The sequence below is a fragment of the Pristis pectinata genome, chromosome 6, assembly GCF_009764475.1.
Source record: "Pristis pectinata isolate sPriPec2 chromosome 6, sPriPec2.1.pri, whole genome shotgun sequence".
Classification (NCBI taxonomy): Eukaryota; Metazoa; Chordata; class Chondrichthyes; order Rhinopristiformes; family Pristidae; genus Pristis; species Pristis pectinata.
This window is the reverse complement of record NC_067410.1, coordinates 23193519-23210840: the sequence shown is the minus strand read 5'-3', so window position 1 is coordinate 23210840 and position 17322 is coordinate 23193519. Positions and strand designations below refer to the sequence as shown.

At 39.5% G+C, this 17322-nt stretch overlaps 1 protein-coding gene across 1 annotated transcript in view; it reads right to left on the bottom strand.

The window, feature by feature from the left end:
- Positions 1–17322, bottom strand: part of LOC127572139 (voltage-dependent L-type calcium channel subunit alpha-1D-like) — a 305309-nt gene that overhangs the window by 177598 nt on the left and 110389 nt on the right. Inside the window, exons 4-6 of the mRNA XM_052019090.1 lie at positions 14501–14640; positions 2630–2781; positions 1491–1643 (exon numbers count right to left, since the gene is read on the bottom strand). Coding sequence (XP_051875050.1) covers positions 1491–1643; positions 2630–2781; positions 14501–14640 — 445 coding nt within the window. The remainder of the gene's footprint in view (positions 1–1490; positions 1644–2629; positions 2782–14500; positions 14641–17322) is intronic.

The window sequence follows — 17322 nt, the reverse complement described above, 5'->3', positions numbered from 1 at the left end:
ACTTAGTGACACTTAAACTAGGAGATTATTGTTCATTATTGCTAACTCGTCATTCTCGCACTGAAAATTAATAATGACAATTGTGAAGTCTCACTGTTTCAAGTATTAATTGTTGAGGATGTTTAATCTCCTTTCTATCACTGTAATTCTCTATCCTAATGATGTCTTTCATTCACTTTCTCTTTCTGCACCTGATTTGATGTTATTTTCTTCACAACTGCAGGCTAATCACATGATGAGAATGACAATTAGGCCATCAGCACTCACCATTACAATGGAGAAAATATGACAGCAACTTCTGGAGTACGCATGTTCACTGTCAATTGACTGTAATCCAGAAGCAATTGTCTATGACACCCTGCTCGTCTGTCAAGAGCACCTTTGCAATCTTAACTGTGGCAATGCATGTATAACAAGTGGATTTATATGAACTTCAACACTAAAAAAAATTGCCCTTTGAAGGAGGTAACGTAACTGTATTTCCAATATTGTATCACACTCTTCTAACTGCTGAACAACCTCTCTGATCCTGAAAAGACTAATTTTATATGTGCCAAGTCTAATTTTTTTGGAATATTTCAAATTTGCTTCTATTAATTTAATAAAAATATTTTGAAAATTTATGATATTTAACCACTTAAATATTCTGATCATTAGGTGACTCACCATTAAACATTTAAAAGTGTGTAAAGCTATATCTATCTATTTCTTTTATCTGCTATAACGATTTTCCCAATGAGATTAGATGCTGGGCCAACTTGATGATATCACAATTGCTGTAAAACTCTCTTACGAAAGATGGCTTATAGCAACTGATTTTGGAAAAGGAAAAATCCATTCTACAAGGCTCAATGAAGCTTCATGAACAGGTTTCTAAAGGCTCAGTGGAGAATACCATCTCTTCGGTAATGTCCAGAATACAACTGAACAGATTTCAAATGGAATGGTTTATTTATTAATCTTTCAACCTGATTGGTTAATAGTGATGCACAGGTCGTGATCCTGCTCATTAAAATCCCAGATCTTGTGTTTTGCATACTGCAATATTATAAGCTCAAAAATCCAATAACTTTTACATTAAAAATTCAAAAACTTACACATATAAACAGTGTTCAATAAATAAATAAAAACCCTGGTGCAAAATGCAAATCTGACCAATGCTGCTAGGAATTTAAATTAACCAAAAATAAAGATCCCTTATGACAATGTTTGAATTTTATCCACTTTACAATCCAAGATAAGATATCTTTATTAGTCACATGTACATCGAAACACACAGTGACATGCATCTTTTGCGTAGTGTTCTGGGGGCAGCCCGCAGGTGTCACCATGCTTCCAGCGCCAACATAGCATGCCCACAAGACTTTTATCAATAGTATTTATCAATGATAGTACTTAAAACTTAAAATTTTATTTTCCATAAAATCCTTCATAAAATTGGATATGCTTTAAACAATAACAAGACCTAAAAAACATTAACAGATACTTACTTGTGTTAATGAAATAACAGGTTTTGTGCATTTTTCCTATAAAAAGCTCCAGTCCTATGATAGCATAAATGATGATTACAAACAATACCAGCAGAGCAATGTGGAGAAGGGGAACCATGGCTTTGATGATGGAGTTCAAGACAACTTGTAAGCCTTCATGAAAAAGAGAGCAGCTGAGTTACAAACAAGAAAATTATAACAAGTAATATTAAACAAAAATGAGGAAAATTGCTCTGACATCATAAATGTAACGTTTTTAATTTTAAGATTTCTGCTTCTAAAAGCAGATGTTTCTAAATGAGGGATTGGATTAAGGTGCAAAAGAAATAAAAACAGAGGGACAGCTCTAGAATATAATTACAAAATCACTATGTTTATTTCCAAATGTAATTAATTTCCAACACAACTGTAAATTCTACATTTTTAAGATGTAACAACTGTAGTTCATCAAAAAAATTTATTTTGAAATTCCATAAAATGAAGTAAATCTTGTAAATTTGTAGTTAAGAATACTTATCAAGAAATTAGAAGAGAATAAAGTAACTTCAATAGAATTATTCAACATATCAGTATTTACAGTTGCGATATGGGAAGCAATGTTTCATTTTTGGAATTCATCATGTTTAGCATATAAAAAGTACATCAAAAATCAATGTTACTTTGTCTATGAAAAGGTATTTTTATTTCTTTCTTGACTGTCACTTCAAATCAAAGTATGCTCACATTGCTGTGAATATTATAATTTGTTAAAAAACAGCAACTTAGATTTATGTAACTTCCATGTATTAAAGCATCCCAAAGTGCTTCACAAGTGCTTTAACAAACAAAATTCAGCAATGAACCACATATAATGACATGAGGTAATAAAGTGACAGGTAATGAACAAAAATTGGTAAAATAGTTTGGTTTGAAGGAGCATCTTAAAGGAGAAAAGATGTAGAAATACACGGAAGTTTAGGGAAGGATCTCAAGTTTAGGCTAGGAGACCAGATGCCATGGAGGGCTGAAGGAAATCACGAAAGCACAATGAGCAGTGCAGAGTACTTGGAGGGTTGCAGAACTGCAAGAAAACTTTTCAAGAGCAAAGGGTAGGCAAAGTTTAAAAATCAATTCCATTTTGAGACCACAAAGAAACTTACTTGGTACTCCAGATACAAGTCGCAGAGGTCGCAACACACGAAAGGCTCGGAGAGCTTTTACATCAAAACCACCTGAAGGTTTACCACCTGAAGTTGCGTGTCCATCTACGTTCTCTACTTTGGTTACTTGTTCCAAAACAACACTAAACAAACTGCGTACGAATTAAAAAGACAGCCACAGAGTTAGTATCCCTCATGAGTCATCCCTTATTTCAATACAAAATAGTACATTGATGCCGCACTAATAATACATGTTAGAATTTTCAACAGTAATTCTGTAAATACATTCAAAAAAATTCTTCCACTAGACTATGGATCAAAATGCATTCAATTAATAAGCAGAAACTATTTTGTGTCCAAAATGCATTTATTATAGAAGCATAACTTATTACTGAAATATTTTTTCAAAAATTAATGGTAGAAGATGAGGTCACATGGGATCACTGGTGACTTGGTAGGTTCGATATAAAATTGGCTTATTCAGAGAAGACAGAGGGTCGTGGTGGAGGGGTGTTGTTTTGACTGCAGGTCTCTAACCAATGATGTTCTGCAAGAATCAGTCCTGGGACCTCCGTTGTGTGTAATACACAAAAGAATTTGGATAAAAATGTAGGTGGTCTGATTAGCAAGTCTGCAAATTGGTGGAACTGTGGATAATGCGGAAGGTTGTCAAAAGATACAGCAGGATTTCGATCAGTTGGAAATTTGGGTGGAAAAATAGCAGATTGAGTTTAATCTGGACAAGTGTGAGGTGTTGCATTTTTGAAGGTCAAATGCAAGAGGAAAGTACACAGTAAATGGCAGGACCCTTAAAAGCATTGATGTATAGTGGGGTGCATGTTGATAGCTCCCTGAAAGTGGCAACACACATGGATAGGGTGGTAAACAAGGTGTATGGCATATTTGCCTTCATTGATGGGTGTTGTGAGTATAAAAGTTAGCAAGTCATGTTGCAGCTGTATAAAATTTTGGCTTGGCCACATTTGGAGTACTGTGTGCAGTTCTGGTCGTTGCATTACAGGAAGGATGTGGAGGCTTTAGAGAGGGTGCAGAAAAGGTTCACCAGGATGTTGCCTGGATTGGAGAGTATTAGGTATAAGGAAGGATTGGACAAATTTGGATTGTTTTTTCTGGAGCATATGAGACAAAGGGACAACTGATAGAAGTATATAAAATTATGAGAGGCATGAATAGGGTCTTTTCCCAGGATGGAAATGTCAAATACTAGAGAGCATAGGTTTAAGATAACTGGGGGAAAGTTTAAAGGAGATTTACGAGGCAAGTTTTTATTTTACACAGAATGATAGGTACCTGGAACGAGCTGCCAGGGGAAGTGGTAGAAGCAAATACGATAGCAACATTTAGGAAGCATTTTGACAGACACATGAACAGGCAGGAAATAGAGGGATATGGACCTCGTGCAGGCAAATGGGATTAGTTCAGATTGGCATCACGGTCAGCACAGACATCATGGGCCAAAGGGTCTGTTCCTGTGCTATACTGTTCTAAGTATACGTTTTAATAGGTTAGTAGCCAATAAACTCACTGTAGTCACAAATGCATAGCAGCTTTGTACAAAGTACTAAGGGTTTCATTGTGATCTTAATGTTTACTGCTAAAATGAAAATGCACGCTGCAGAGCTTATGAAAGCTTCTGCGGCTGCCTGGACCCACAATATTTGCAACAGAAGCCCTATCACCTGCCAGCCTATGCTCCTCCACCTCCCCCAACCTTCTTATTCTGCCTTCTGCCCTCTTCCTTTCTAGCCCCAATGAAGGGTCACGACCCAATATGTCGACTGTTTACTTCCCTCCTTAGATGCTGCCTGATCTGTGTTTCTCCAGCATTCTGTCTGTGTTACTGCATTTGCAGTTTTTGCTTTAATTTTCAAGATAGTCTGCTTAGCGTCAGCTGCCTGCTTGAGAGACAACACTACAGAGCAACTTTCATCCAAGTTGGGGACTTGTAAGTAGAGCAGTTTAAGTTCTTTATAAAATTGTCAATAGTATTTTAAGAAGGTGTTACAAAAAACTGAACAAAGTTATTTGTTTCCGGGATCCTGATCATCCACTATAAATCGCAAAGTTGAATTTCTATAATGTATTGGAAAGAATCTATTCTCATGACACTTCTTAATTTCTGTATTTTACTTGCTTTCCTTTTTAAAAAAACTTTTCAGTACTTTGGATGTAGCATAGGTTGCATGCATGGATGACTTCAGAGTAGCATTTTCTACTAATTATGAAGCATGCTACTGGGATGTTAATGGCTGCTTTCCACAGTTCTGGCCATGCACACATGAACAGTTTTCCAAGACAGACATCAGTAGCAATTTACAGCAACAGTTAAGACAAAACTGCAGAAAGCAGAAACTATCTAGCTTTACAAGAGCTAAAGAGATTATTTTTGGAAGGACATTAGTTACAATTCATTTGAAATAGAACCATAAATGACATGTAGAGTTTCTGCAGCCAAAACACAATATGGACAATTTAGATATCTTTATTATTCATATGTACATTAAAACACACAGTGAAATACATCTTTTGTGCAGAGTGTTCTGGGAGCAGCCCGCAAGTGTCGCTACGCTTCCGGCACCAACATAGCATGCCTACAACTTCCTAACCCGTATGTCTTTAGAATGTGGGAGGAAACTGGAGCATCCGGAGGAAACCCACGCAGACACGGGGAGAACATACAAACTCCTTACAGACAGCAGCCGGAATTGAACCTGGGTCGCTGAAGCTGTAATAGCGTTATGCTAACCGCTACACTACCGTGCCTGCAATTTTTCAAGATTCATCATCAAGTCCAATGTTTCTGATCCTGACTGGTGAATTCTTATGTGGTTATTGTAAAATTACATCTCCTGATTGAAATAAAGAAATGCTGAGTTAAAGAAATGTACAAATAAATGTACAAATATGAGTGTCAGAAATTCATCAGTGTCATTAGCATAGGTAACATGCATGCTCATGACAGTAAGGTATCGAGTTTCCAAGAAAATGTCATTTCAGACCAGGACATTTCTTTCAATAGGTACTCATGAACATGGAAATAGATGTATAAATTTAAATGTATTATTTTCTCTAACTTATTTTTAATTTATGTTTTTATTATGAATGTTGCGTCTCTAATGCTATGTGCCCATGATGCTGCTGCAAGTAAGTTTTTCATTGCACCTGTGCATACATGTACTTGTGCAGATGACAATAAGCTCGACTTTGATGAATGTATTAAGTTTAGAAAGTGATCCACAACTGCATTGAGTGATATTAAAATTGTTGCAAGCACCCCTGAAGCTGGCTTTATTGCCAACAGTTTTCATGCTCCATTTTTTTCTTGTCATTTTCACAAAGTGCTCATTGATGTGTTCAATCTGTTCTTCAAAACTACTTTCAAGACTTTGCATGGCATTTCTCCACAACCGATGACAGATTTGTTTTGAAGTTATCAAACAAGTGGCACTGCAAGTAGTGCAGCTATCTCATAGCTTCAGCAGCCCATGCTGTCTGTATGGAATCTGCAAGTTCACGCTTGACCTCTTGGGTTTCCCTGGGGTGCTCTGGTTTCCTCCTGCATCCCAAAGATCCGTGGGTCATTTGATGAATTGGCAACTGTAAATTGCCATAGTGTAGGTGGGTGGTAGGGGAATTCAGGGCTTTTAATGGACGTTAATGGAGAGAACAGGTGACAGGGGAATGGGATTGCTCCAATAGCCAACATGGACTCAATGGGTTGAATGGCCTCCTTCTATGTCATAAGGAAATATAATAACAAAATATTATCAATCTCCCTCAGAGCAGCTATTACCTGCTGCCCCAACTCTAGCACCATCAACCTTCCTTAGTAATTTTAATTCTTTGGTCTGAAGTTACAACAAAATTGAGCCAAATTTCACATTACATGTTTTAAATCATAAAGAACACAAATGCAGAAATTGAATTTTGAAAAAGCCTGTACAATATCAAGATGTGCCAAAGTGTTTCTTAATCAATTGTCAAAATGACACTGATCCATGGATGGATCAGCACGCAATACAGCAAAGCAAATAATTTAATGATATGAAACCCCATGAGCTAGTGACAAAACTCACACACTCCTTCATCACTAATATGCATTTTATAAAAGCTAATTTCTGACCAGCTCTGCAATGTCTTTAACATTTTGCTGATGTTATTTGCTCTGCGTCCATGATATGGAGGTATTTTTATTCAACTTGTTCACTCTAATTCTTTAAATTATCTTCAATCTGCTGAGATGATGTCCTGCCATTATTTCTACTTCAATCTAGTTAGTTTGTTCCAAACTTTCTGCTTAGGCTACATGTTGACATAGGCACAATAGCCCAAATTTCTCATTCCATATCGTATAACCCAACTGTCTTTAAGGCTACAAAACTTGGTTCCACAACACGCAATGTTCAGGCTCAATGGATTCCAATATGACAACCATTGTGCATGCACTCATATGTAACTCAAGTGGCAAGGCCCCCTCATTGAGAACCATTTCATACATGTGACATAAATTGCTCCTGTATGCATGCAGAGCTGGCAGATCATAACATCAATGTACCATACTAATTTGATGCCAGTATTGCTAAACCGGCACTTGTTGTTCTAGCTCCTAACCTCTGTTCACCTTCCGTACTAATCCAACAGCCTAAGGTTTTGTCCTCAAATCTCTGGAATTGGCTTTATAAATTGGAACCTTCTGTCTAAGAAGCCAAGGAAAGGGTTAAGTTGTACCATTAAAGCAGTTGCTAAATGCACATCAACTAAATTAAGAACCAGAAATGGAATAGTCCAGCTCATTTTATCAGATGAGTCATCTCACTGCTGTCACAATACTATAACCTTGAAAGTTCATGCAAACTCAATTGCCAGCACAAACAAATGACTAAACCACAATGAAACAATTAAGCAGCAGAAGCACCCAGGACCATGATTTAAAGTGGGAAAAGAAATGTGTGTGCTATATGCAAAAGAGTATGTAGGAATACAGTCATTTATAGAGAGGTATTAGACAATTAGCACAGAATGGAGAACTGTACAAGGAATAGCTGGAGGTGGGAGAGGACAATTAAGCGAAAGGATTTACCATATCTGACCGGCATCCGATGACTGCATTTAATATCAAAATGGTCGTCTGCCTGAAGCTTAAGTGTTGTAAACTATTGCTTAAACAGTTCTGTTGTAAGTCTGATCTCAGCTTTAAATGGAATGAAGTCACTTCAACACTTTTAATGTGACACTGAATCATTAATTTGTTCTATAGACAGGAGAATTTTACATACCAACACAACTTTGGAAAGGAGAATAGCAAAGAAAGCACACACCAGGGTAGACAGCTGGGAGAAGGAGGAAGAAAAAGGAAATAAGGCTCCTAGCAAGAGGCCACACCCACCCAGGGCAGTCAGGGAGCAACTTTCCTAGTTAAACCTGAGCAAGAAGCAATGCACAATGTTACTGCATTTCAATAATGCCACATGCTCAAGTCACAAATCCAAACTCAGAGCAAGAGGAGGACTGTTTTGCCAGTGATGAATTGTGATGCACTGAGCTCCAAGGAGATTTGAAATCTTGCAAATGTACAAGGGAGGTCATCATCTATTAAATGGGGCTCCATGCCTAGCACCTTAAATGGAGTCAAGTCAAGTTTATTGTCGTATGCACAAGTGCAATGAAAAAATTACTTGCAGCAGCATCACAGGCACATAGCATCATGTAAGCAGCATTTACAAGACAAACATGAATTGAACAGATACACAATTTTTACAAGAAAGAACACAATTAGAACAAAACAAAAACAAAGTCCATTTTAGTGCAAGGTGATCACAGTGTTTCTAAACTGTAGTAATTATGATTTTGCTGGTTGGTTCAAGAACCGAATGGTTGAAGTAGCTTTTTTGGTGGTGTGGGACTTCAGGCTTCTATGCCTCCTGCCCTATGGTAGCTGCAAAAAGATGGCATGGCCAGGATGGTGGGGATCTTCGATGATAGATAATAGGTAGTGCAGCTTGAATAGATTGTGGAAGTCAAGAAAATCAATATGAGAATTCAGTGTAGAGGGGGAACTTAGAGCTACTTGGTATGTGATTATTGTTACTAAGTTAGATTCATTCAGGAAGTATTTAAAGCTATTAAGGGATAATAGGTAAATAAAAGCAATATAGATGGATTAACTTTGAATAGCAATATTAGTCAACAGACTAAGTATCAAATTAATCCAAATGAGTATAGAAAGTAAGATATGAAAGGGACGCCAGAGCAGGTGATCCGTTACAGCTCTAACATGTGGGAGTTAATGGAGATCAGTGAGATCCCTTTCAACCATACGTATGGTAAGTGACTGCATCTTGAAAAACTTTGGCCTAGAGTTTTGACCTGGAGTAAGTTGTAGACGTTATGATGCATCAAGGAATGAGAGTTACCCAGACAGTTTGATCCAGCAGCAAGCAACAATCCTTCCTTTAAGTAGTGGCCTGGATTTGCCCAGTGGTCAGGAACAGAAGGATTTGATTATCAGGAAGTATGGGACCCCAGGCTGCAATGTTCAGCAGCCTCAGCCTTTGACCTTCTCCAACAAGTTGCTGGCTGCCTTTCTGGACATGAACAATGACAATAGGGAAGATGGAAATCTCATCAAGTCACCATTATACAGGAGACCATTTAGGATGGGGTAAGTGAAAAAGAATATGGCAGCAGTAGGGAGCTGTACAGCAAGCATGAAACTGAAACACTGTTGCCTGCCCAGTGACAGGGTAAGGACATCTCCTCAAGGCTGGAATGGGAGGATTCGGGTGTTATGGTCCAAACACGAATCAACAATAGAGTTAGTACTAAGAAAGAGATTCTCCTATGGAGTATGAGGAGCTAGAATATAGAAATTAACAAGCAGAAACACGATGGTGATAGTTTCTGGATTACTAAATCCTGTACAAATAGCATAAGGTCACAAAGTCATGTGCAAGTCTTAGAACGGTGCAAGAGAAAGACATTTTGATTCTTGTGACACTGCCACCAGTGCAGGGCAAAGAGGGAGCTGCTTCTTTGGAAGCAAACTTTGCATGGACCAGTGTCTTGACAAATCAAATAAAAAGGGATGCATGCAAGACTCTGAAGCAAATACGAGTCAGGATCAAGGTGAGGGAAAATTTAAAAATATAAAGAGAAAAGCAAGATAGCAAAATGGCTAATGATAGACTTACATGACAAGCTGGAACAATGTATAACAGTAAAAGAACAGAAGAAAATGGGGGCAAAGTGTGGAAAATGGTGAAAAGTTAAAATTAAAAACTTTTTATCCAAGTGTATACTCCATTCATAACAAAGAAGATGAAAGAGTGACACAAGCCAATAAATGGTTTGGAACTAATGGGCTTTAAAAGGATATTGTTCCAATGAGGCAAATGTTGGGCACCAAGTAGTCTGCAGTAGTTGATGTTTCAGAAAGACAGGCTGAATGGAAAGATGGGGATAGTTCTGATTTCTAAAGCCTGATATTAGGACAGCAATGAGAGAGGATATTGACTCAGAAGATCACAAAACAGTATCAGTTGGATGAGATAAGGAGTAATGTGATGGTCCTGTTACAAGAAATGCAGAAAGTTAGCATGCAGGTACAACAAGTTATTGATGAGACAAAAGGAGCATTGGCTTCTATTACAAGGGTGTTGGAGTACAGGAATAGGAAGTCACTCCACAATTGTACAGGGCTTTGGTGAAAATACACATGGTTTTTATCAAGTTACTCAAGGAAGGATTTACTTGTCTTAGTGGAAGTGTGGTGAAGGTTCATTAGATGGATTCCTGGCAAGACAGTGTTGTCATATAAGGACAGATTGAGCAAAATGTGCCTGTACTTTGCAAGAATGTGAGGTAATCTCATTGAAACATATAAGATTCTGAGGTAAATGTGTAAAGGGAGACAAAAGAGACTGCAGATAAATAAACAAACTGCTGGAGGAACTCTGTAGGTCAAGCAACATCTGTTGGGGGGGGGGTGGGGAGAGGAATCTTCGATGTGTGGGTTGAGAACATGCATTGGCACTAAGAGTGGAAGAGGGAAGGTAGCCAGTATAAAGAGAGAGGGATGAGACGGGTTGGTAGGCGATAGGTGGACTGAGGAGGAGTGAAGGAGGGTGGGGAGAAGAACCAGATGGGAGAGGGGAAGGGGTGAATTTGGGAGACAGAGGCAGGTGCATGATAGGTGGAAGCAGACAAGGGGAGAAAAATAGGCAGATGGGAAGAGGGGAGGGTGGAGTTGAAGTCAGAGGCTGGAGGGTGAAAGGCGGGGACACAAAGGCTGCATGTCTGATAAGGAAGGAAGGAAGATTGTAACCATTAAGGGAGAGATGAAGGGCAGATGGAATTAGATGGGGGAGGGAATACGGTGGTTGAAGTGTGTGGGTAGAACCAGGAGGGAGGATCTATAGGAAAGGGAACTAAAATAAGAGGGCCAGAGGTGGAGTGGAAGGAGAGAGATAGGGGAACACAGGAGGTAAGGGTTACCTGAAAGTAGAAAATTCTATGTTCATATCATTGGGTTGTAGCTACACAGGTGGAATACTATGTGTTGTCCTTCTAGTTTGCAGAAGTGGAGTTGAAATGGCATCCAACCAGAAGCTCAGGATAGCCAGTGCAGACAGAGCGCAGGTGGTCCTCAAACCAGACACCTAGTCTGCACTTGGTCTTGCCAGCATTGAGGAGGCCACGTTGGAAACACCGAATGCAGTAGAGGTTGGAGGAGGTGCACGTGGATCTTTACCTCACCTGGAAGGGCTGGTTAGGCCCCTGGATGTTGGTAAGGGAGGTGTAAGAACAAGTGTTACACCCCTTACGGTTGCAGGGAAAGTGCTAGGGGTCAGGGAGAGGTGGGTGGGTGGGGAGGTATGTATGGACCAGGGAGTCAGAGTGATCCCTGTGGAAGATGGTAAGGAAAGGAGAGGGGAAGATGTGGCTAATGGTGGGATCCCATTGCAGCTGGCGGAAATGACAAAGGATGATGTGCTGGATGTGGAGGTTCATAGGGTGAAAGGTGAGAACTACATCTTTGTACTGTTTGGAGGGAACTGGGTGTGAGAATAGAAGTCCATGAAATGTTGGAAATGCAAGAAAGGGGTCCATTGACCACAGGAGAAAGGAAGCCATGTTTCCTGAATAAGTACATTTCCTGGAATAGAAGGCCTCATCTAGAGAGCAGATGCTGCAGAGAAGGAGAAACTGGGAAAAAGGGATGACATTATTACAAGAGACAGGCTGAGAAGATTGTAGTCTAGGTAGCTGAGGGAGTTGGTGGGTTTATCGTAAATAGTGGATAGTTTGCTCCTGAAGTGGAGACAGAGAGATCCAGAAAAGGGAGAAAAGTGGTCCAAAGGAATTTGAGAGCTGGGTGGAAGTTAGTAGCGAAGGTGGTAAAATTGACAAGTTCCACATGGGTGCAGGAAGCAGCACCAATGCAGTCATCAATGTCACAGAGAAAGAATTGGGGAGTGTACCAGAGAAGGTTTGGAACAAAAGGGTAGATGCTTTGAGACTGTGTCCTAGGGTTTGTCAGGGACTACAAAGGAATGGTTGAGGACAAGGATGTATAGTGTTAAAATAAAAGGCCAGCCATTTTAGACTGAGATAAGGAGGGATTTTATCTCTCAGAGGGTTGTAAATCTTTGATATTCTCTAATCCACCAATGCTCCATCTACAAAATGCACTGCAGTTACGTGTCAATTACTTCCAAACCACAACTTCCAAACCCATGATGTCTACAAGAACAACAAGGCATGGAACTTTACCAACCAGAGACTCCCCTCTAAACCACAGTGTCCTAATTTAAAAACATATCACTTTTCATTCATTGTCACTAGCTCTGAATCCTGCAACACCTTTTCCAGCAACAGAAGGATTTATAGACTCTCAGACTTATTATCGCAGAAAAGTTCAAAAAGGCTGCTCCCCACCAGGTTCTCAAGGGCAATGAGGAATGGGCAATAAGTGCTGGTTTTGCTAATAATGCCCACAACCCTTAAATCAATAAAAAATAAACTTGTGTTACTCCTCAGCTATTCTAATGGAAGAGAGAATGCGAGGCTGCCATGAATGCTGTCATCCTCTTTGCTAATCAAATTCATGATTCACAGAATTCATGCCACTTACCTAAAATGGTACCTCAGTAACCTACAGAAGGATAAATTGCTGAAATGCTGTGAAACTCATAAACCTGAGTTTTCTTGACAACAACCTGAACTTGCTTAGAGTCTGAGCTTCCACTACTGTATTGGGAGGCTTGTGCTTGAGTTGAGATGACGACTTGATAGTTTGGTCAATAAGTATGCAAATAGGCCTCCCCACCACCTTTATTCAAAAGGATTGGGTACAAGCTCTGCAGAGAGCTCTGTGCAAGTTGAATGCTGATCCTTTCTATATTACTTCATACAGGCTTTCATTTTGATCTTACAACTGACCAGATGATCATTCTTGAAACAAATTTGATGTGAATATATTTATTCTTTGGACCTGATTATTCATTAGTGTTCTGTTCCATCAACTATATCAACAGAACATAAAGCCTTGGAAATCAAAACAAAAATGCTGATGCTGTAAATCTAAAACAAAAACAGAAAATGCTGGAAATACTCAGCAGAGCAGAAGGACAATACCAAAAGATAAGGCTGGCCTTATACACTACTCCCAGAGAAAATTAGAAAAATAAAAGGGGAAGAAAGGAACCCCGAGTTATTATCAGAGGATGACTGATGCAGGCTGAGAAATCAAGCTACCTGAAGTTGTAAAATTCAATATCGAGTCCAGAAGGCTGCAACATGCCCAGACAGAAGATGAGCTGCTGTTCCTCAAGCTTGCATTGGGCTTCACTGTGACAGACCAACAGGTAAGAATGGGAAGGTGAATTAAAGTGGCAAGCAAAAGAAAGTAGACTGAATGTGGGTGTTCTGCAAAGCACTCACCCAATCTGTGTTTGGTTTCTCCAATGTAGAGGACACCACATTGTGAACACTGAATACAGCACACTAGATTAGGAAAAGTCCAAGTGAATTGCTGCTTCATCTAAAAAGACTATTTAGGTCGCTGGATGGTGGAAAGGGGAGAGGTGAAAGAACAAGTGTTGCATCACTTGTGTTTGCAAGGAAAAGTGCCGTAAGAAGGAGGGTGGTTGTTAAGTGTGGAAGAATGGACCAAAGAGAACAATCCCTACAAAATGCTGAAAGGGGAGGAGAGGGGAAAAGGTGTCTGGTGATGGAATCTCTTTGAAGATGCTCTGCATTTTGCAATTTTCATTCTTTTGTCTATGTTTTTTTGGCTACGTTCTCGCTTTCTAACTGCTCCCATTCACTCATTGACCCGATAACCTTGTTTACAGCTTATTGTCATCCCAGTTTCACCATATCAAAGACAACCCCTTTCCCCGACCCACCCTGCAGCTTTACAAGCTTCTTCTGTCTCCTTTTCAATTCTAACACAGTCTTCGACCTGAAACAAACTCTGTTTCTCTTTCCACAGATGTGGCCTGACCTGCTGAGTATTTCCAGCATTTTCTGAAAATAAGGCCTTAAATGACTTCATTATATTGAATGATATTGTATGTGATATCAATGATAATTCCATAAATTCGCTGTTATTTGATATATATCCCAATGATAAAACAATAAGCAGCATGATATTGCTTTGTGATGCAGCATGAAGAAATGGAAGCAACCACAGAATTTTCAAATTGCAAGCAATGTTGAGGTGTTGGGTTTCTATAGCAATAAAACTTGCATTTTATAATCTTCTCAATCACAATGCATTTCATTAATGAACTTACAAAAAAGTTACAATGATATGTTTTGTTATCTAGCATTAAAAATGAAACTTACCCCACAATTACAATTACAAAGTCCATCAAGTTCCATCCATTTCTTACATACGCATTGGGATGCAACAATAGTCCATATGCTATAATCTTCAAACATGTTTCAACTGTAAAAATTATGAGGAAGGCGTATTCTACTGTTTCCTGAAAGACAAGAAAATACAATCATGTGTCACCAAGTAATTCACAAAAACAACATATGCAACAAAACTTTAATAAAATAGATGCAAAGTTTTAACTATGAATTATAAATTTGGAAAGTGCCTTTTGTTATTTCATATATCCGCAATGCAAGTTCTAGTTAAACCTGAACTTCATCTTGTGAAGTTGAAGGATGCATTCACTGTGATCAAAACAGTTTCACTGCAGTCTTCTGTTGAATTACAAACACAGAAAACATCATATACTGACAGAATAGTTATAGCACAGAAGACCACTCAGCCCATTGAGATTATGCTAGTCCCCATTCTACTGTACATTTCCCATAACTCTGCAAAGTATTATTTTTCAATGGCAAACATGCTGCCCCACCCAAAAAGCACATGGCCCAAGATTAGGACTAGATACTTACATCTCTTTCTCTGAAACGTGTACTTTTACATTGGCACAGATGGAAAAACAGGCAGTACTATTTTGGCTTTTACACCCAACTCAACTCAAAGCCTATTTTGCATGACAAATATATGTTTTGCAACTCTCTCCTTCTTTTGTCTATGTTCCTTTGTCCATGTTCTCAATCTCTAACTGCTCCCATTCACTCCTTGTTTACTGCTTATTCCCACTATCAGCACCAGCTCACACCCAAATTTCACAGCTTTACAAACTGCATGTTTAGAAGCCATAAACATATTCTAATTTATAAAAATCACAGAAACTTAATTCCAACGATTCATCTCAGGTAATCATGGAGAAGGATAGGACTTTCCTTGGGTTGAGATTGAGTAAGGCCAATTTTGATGGCATCAGAAGGGAACTGGCTGGCATGGATTGGGATAGGCTGCTTTCCAGCAAAGAGATGCTTGGTAAGTGCGAGGCTTTCAAAAGTGAAATATTGAAAGTACAGCATCTGTATGGTCCTGTTAGAATAAAAGGCAAGGATAACAGGTTTAGGGAACCTTGGTTCTTGAGGGATATTGAGGCCCTGGTAAAGAAAAAGAAAGTGGCACATATGAGGTATAGGCAGTTAAAATGAGGTGCTTGAGGAGTATAAGAACTGCAAGAGAACGCTTAAGAGAGAAATCAGGAGGGCAAAACGAGGACATGAGGTTGCTCTGGCAGACAAGGTAAAAGAGAATACCAAGGGTTTCTATGGTTACATTTAGAGCAAAAGGGTAGAAAGGGACAAAAATCGGTCCTTTTGAAGATCAGCATGGTCATCTATCATGAAGCCAAAAGAGATGGGGGAGATCTTAAATGAATTAAATACTTAAATGTTTTTACTCTGGAGACAGACACAGAGACTATAGAACTGAGGCAAAAGAGTAGTGAGGTCATGGACCATATCTGGATTCAGAAGAGGAGGTGCTGACGGTCTTGAGGCGACTGAAGGTGGATAAGTCCCCAGGGCCTGACAAGGTGTCCCTTCAGATCTTGTAGGAGGCTAGTGCAGAAATTGCAGGGGCCTTGGCAGAGATATTTAGGACGTCCTTAGCCACGGGTGAGGTGCTGGAGGACTGGAGGATAGCTAATGTTGTTCCGTTGTTCAAGAAAGGCTCCAAGAATAAGCCTGGAAATTACAAGGCTGGTGAGCCTGATGTCAGGTGTGGGTAAATTATTGGAAGGTATTCTAAGGGACAAGATACATAAGTATTTGGATAGACAGAGCCTGATTAGGGATAGTCAACATGGCTTTGTGCGTGGTAGATCATGTCCTGGTAGAGTTCTTCGAGGAGGTTACCAAGAAGGTCGATGAGGGAAAGGCAGTGGATGTTGTCTACATGGACTCTGGCAAGGCCTTTGACAAAGTCCTGCTTTGGAGGCTGGTCCAGAAGGTTAAGTCGCCTGGCATTCAGGATGAAGTAACCAATTGGATTCAACATTGGCTGAGCAGGAGCAGCTAGAGAGTAGTAGTAGATGGTTGCCTCTCTGACTGGAGGTCTGTGACTAGTGGTGTGCCACAGGGATCAGTGCTGTATCTGTTGTTGTTTATCACCTATATTAATGATTTAGGTGATAATGTGGTAAACTGGACCAGCAAACTTGCAGATGACACCAAGACTGGGGCATAGTGGACAGTGAGGAAGGCTATCAAAGCTTGCAGGGTGACCTTGACCAGCTTGGAAAATGGGCTGAAAAATAGCTGATGGAATTTAATGCAGACAAATGTGAGGTGTTGCACTTTGGGAGGACCAACGAGGGTAAGACTTGCACAGTGAATAGTAAGGCTGAGGTGTGCCATAGTTCCTTGAAAGTGGCATCACAGGTAGATAGGGTCATAAAGAGAGCTTTTGGCACTTTGGCCTTCATAAATCAGGGCACTGAGTACAGGAGTTGGGATGTTATGATGAAGTTGTACAAGACGTTGGTGAGGCTGAGTTTCGAGTATTGTGTGCAGTTCAGGTCACCTACCTACGGGAAATATTAATAAGCTAGAAAGAGAAAATTTACAATGATGTTGCAGGGACTTGAGGACCTGAGTTATCAGGAAAGGTTTAATAGATTAAGACTTTATTTCCTGCAGCACAGGAGAATGAAGGGAGATCTCATAGAGGTATACAAAATTATGAGGGGTATAAATAGGGTGAATGCATGCAGGCTTTTTCCCCTAACGTCAGGTGAGACTAAAAACTAGAGGACATAGGGTGAAAGGTGGAATATTTAAGGGGA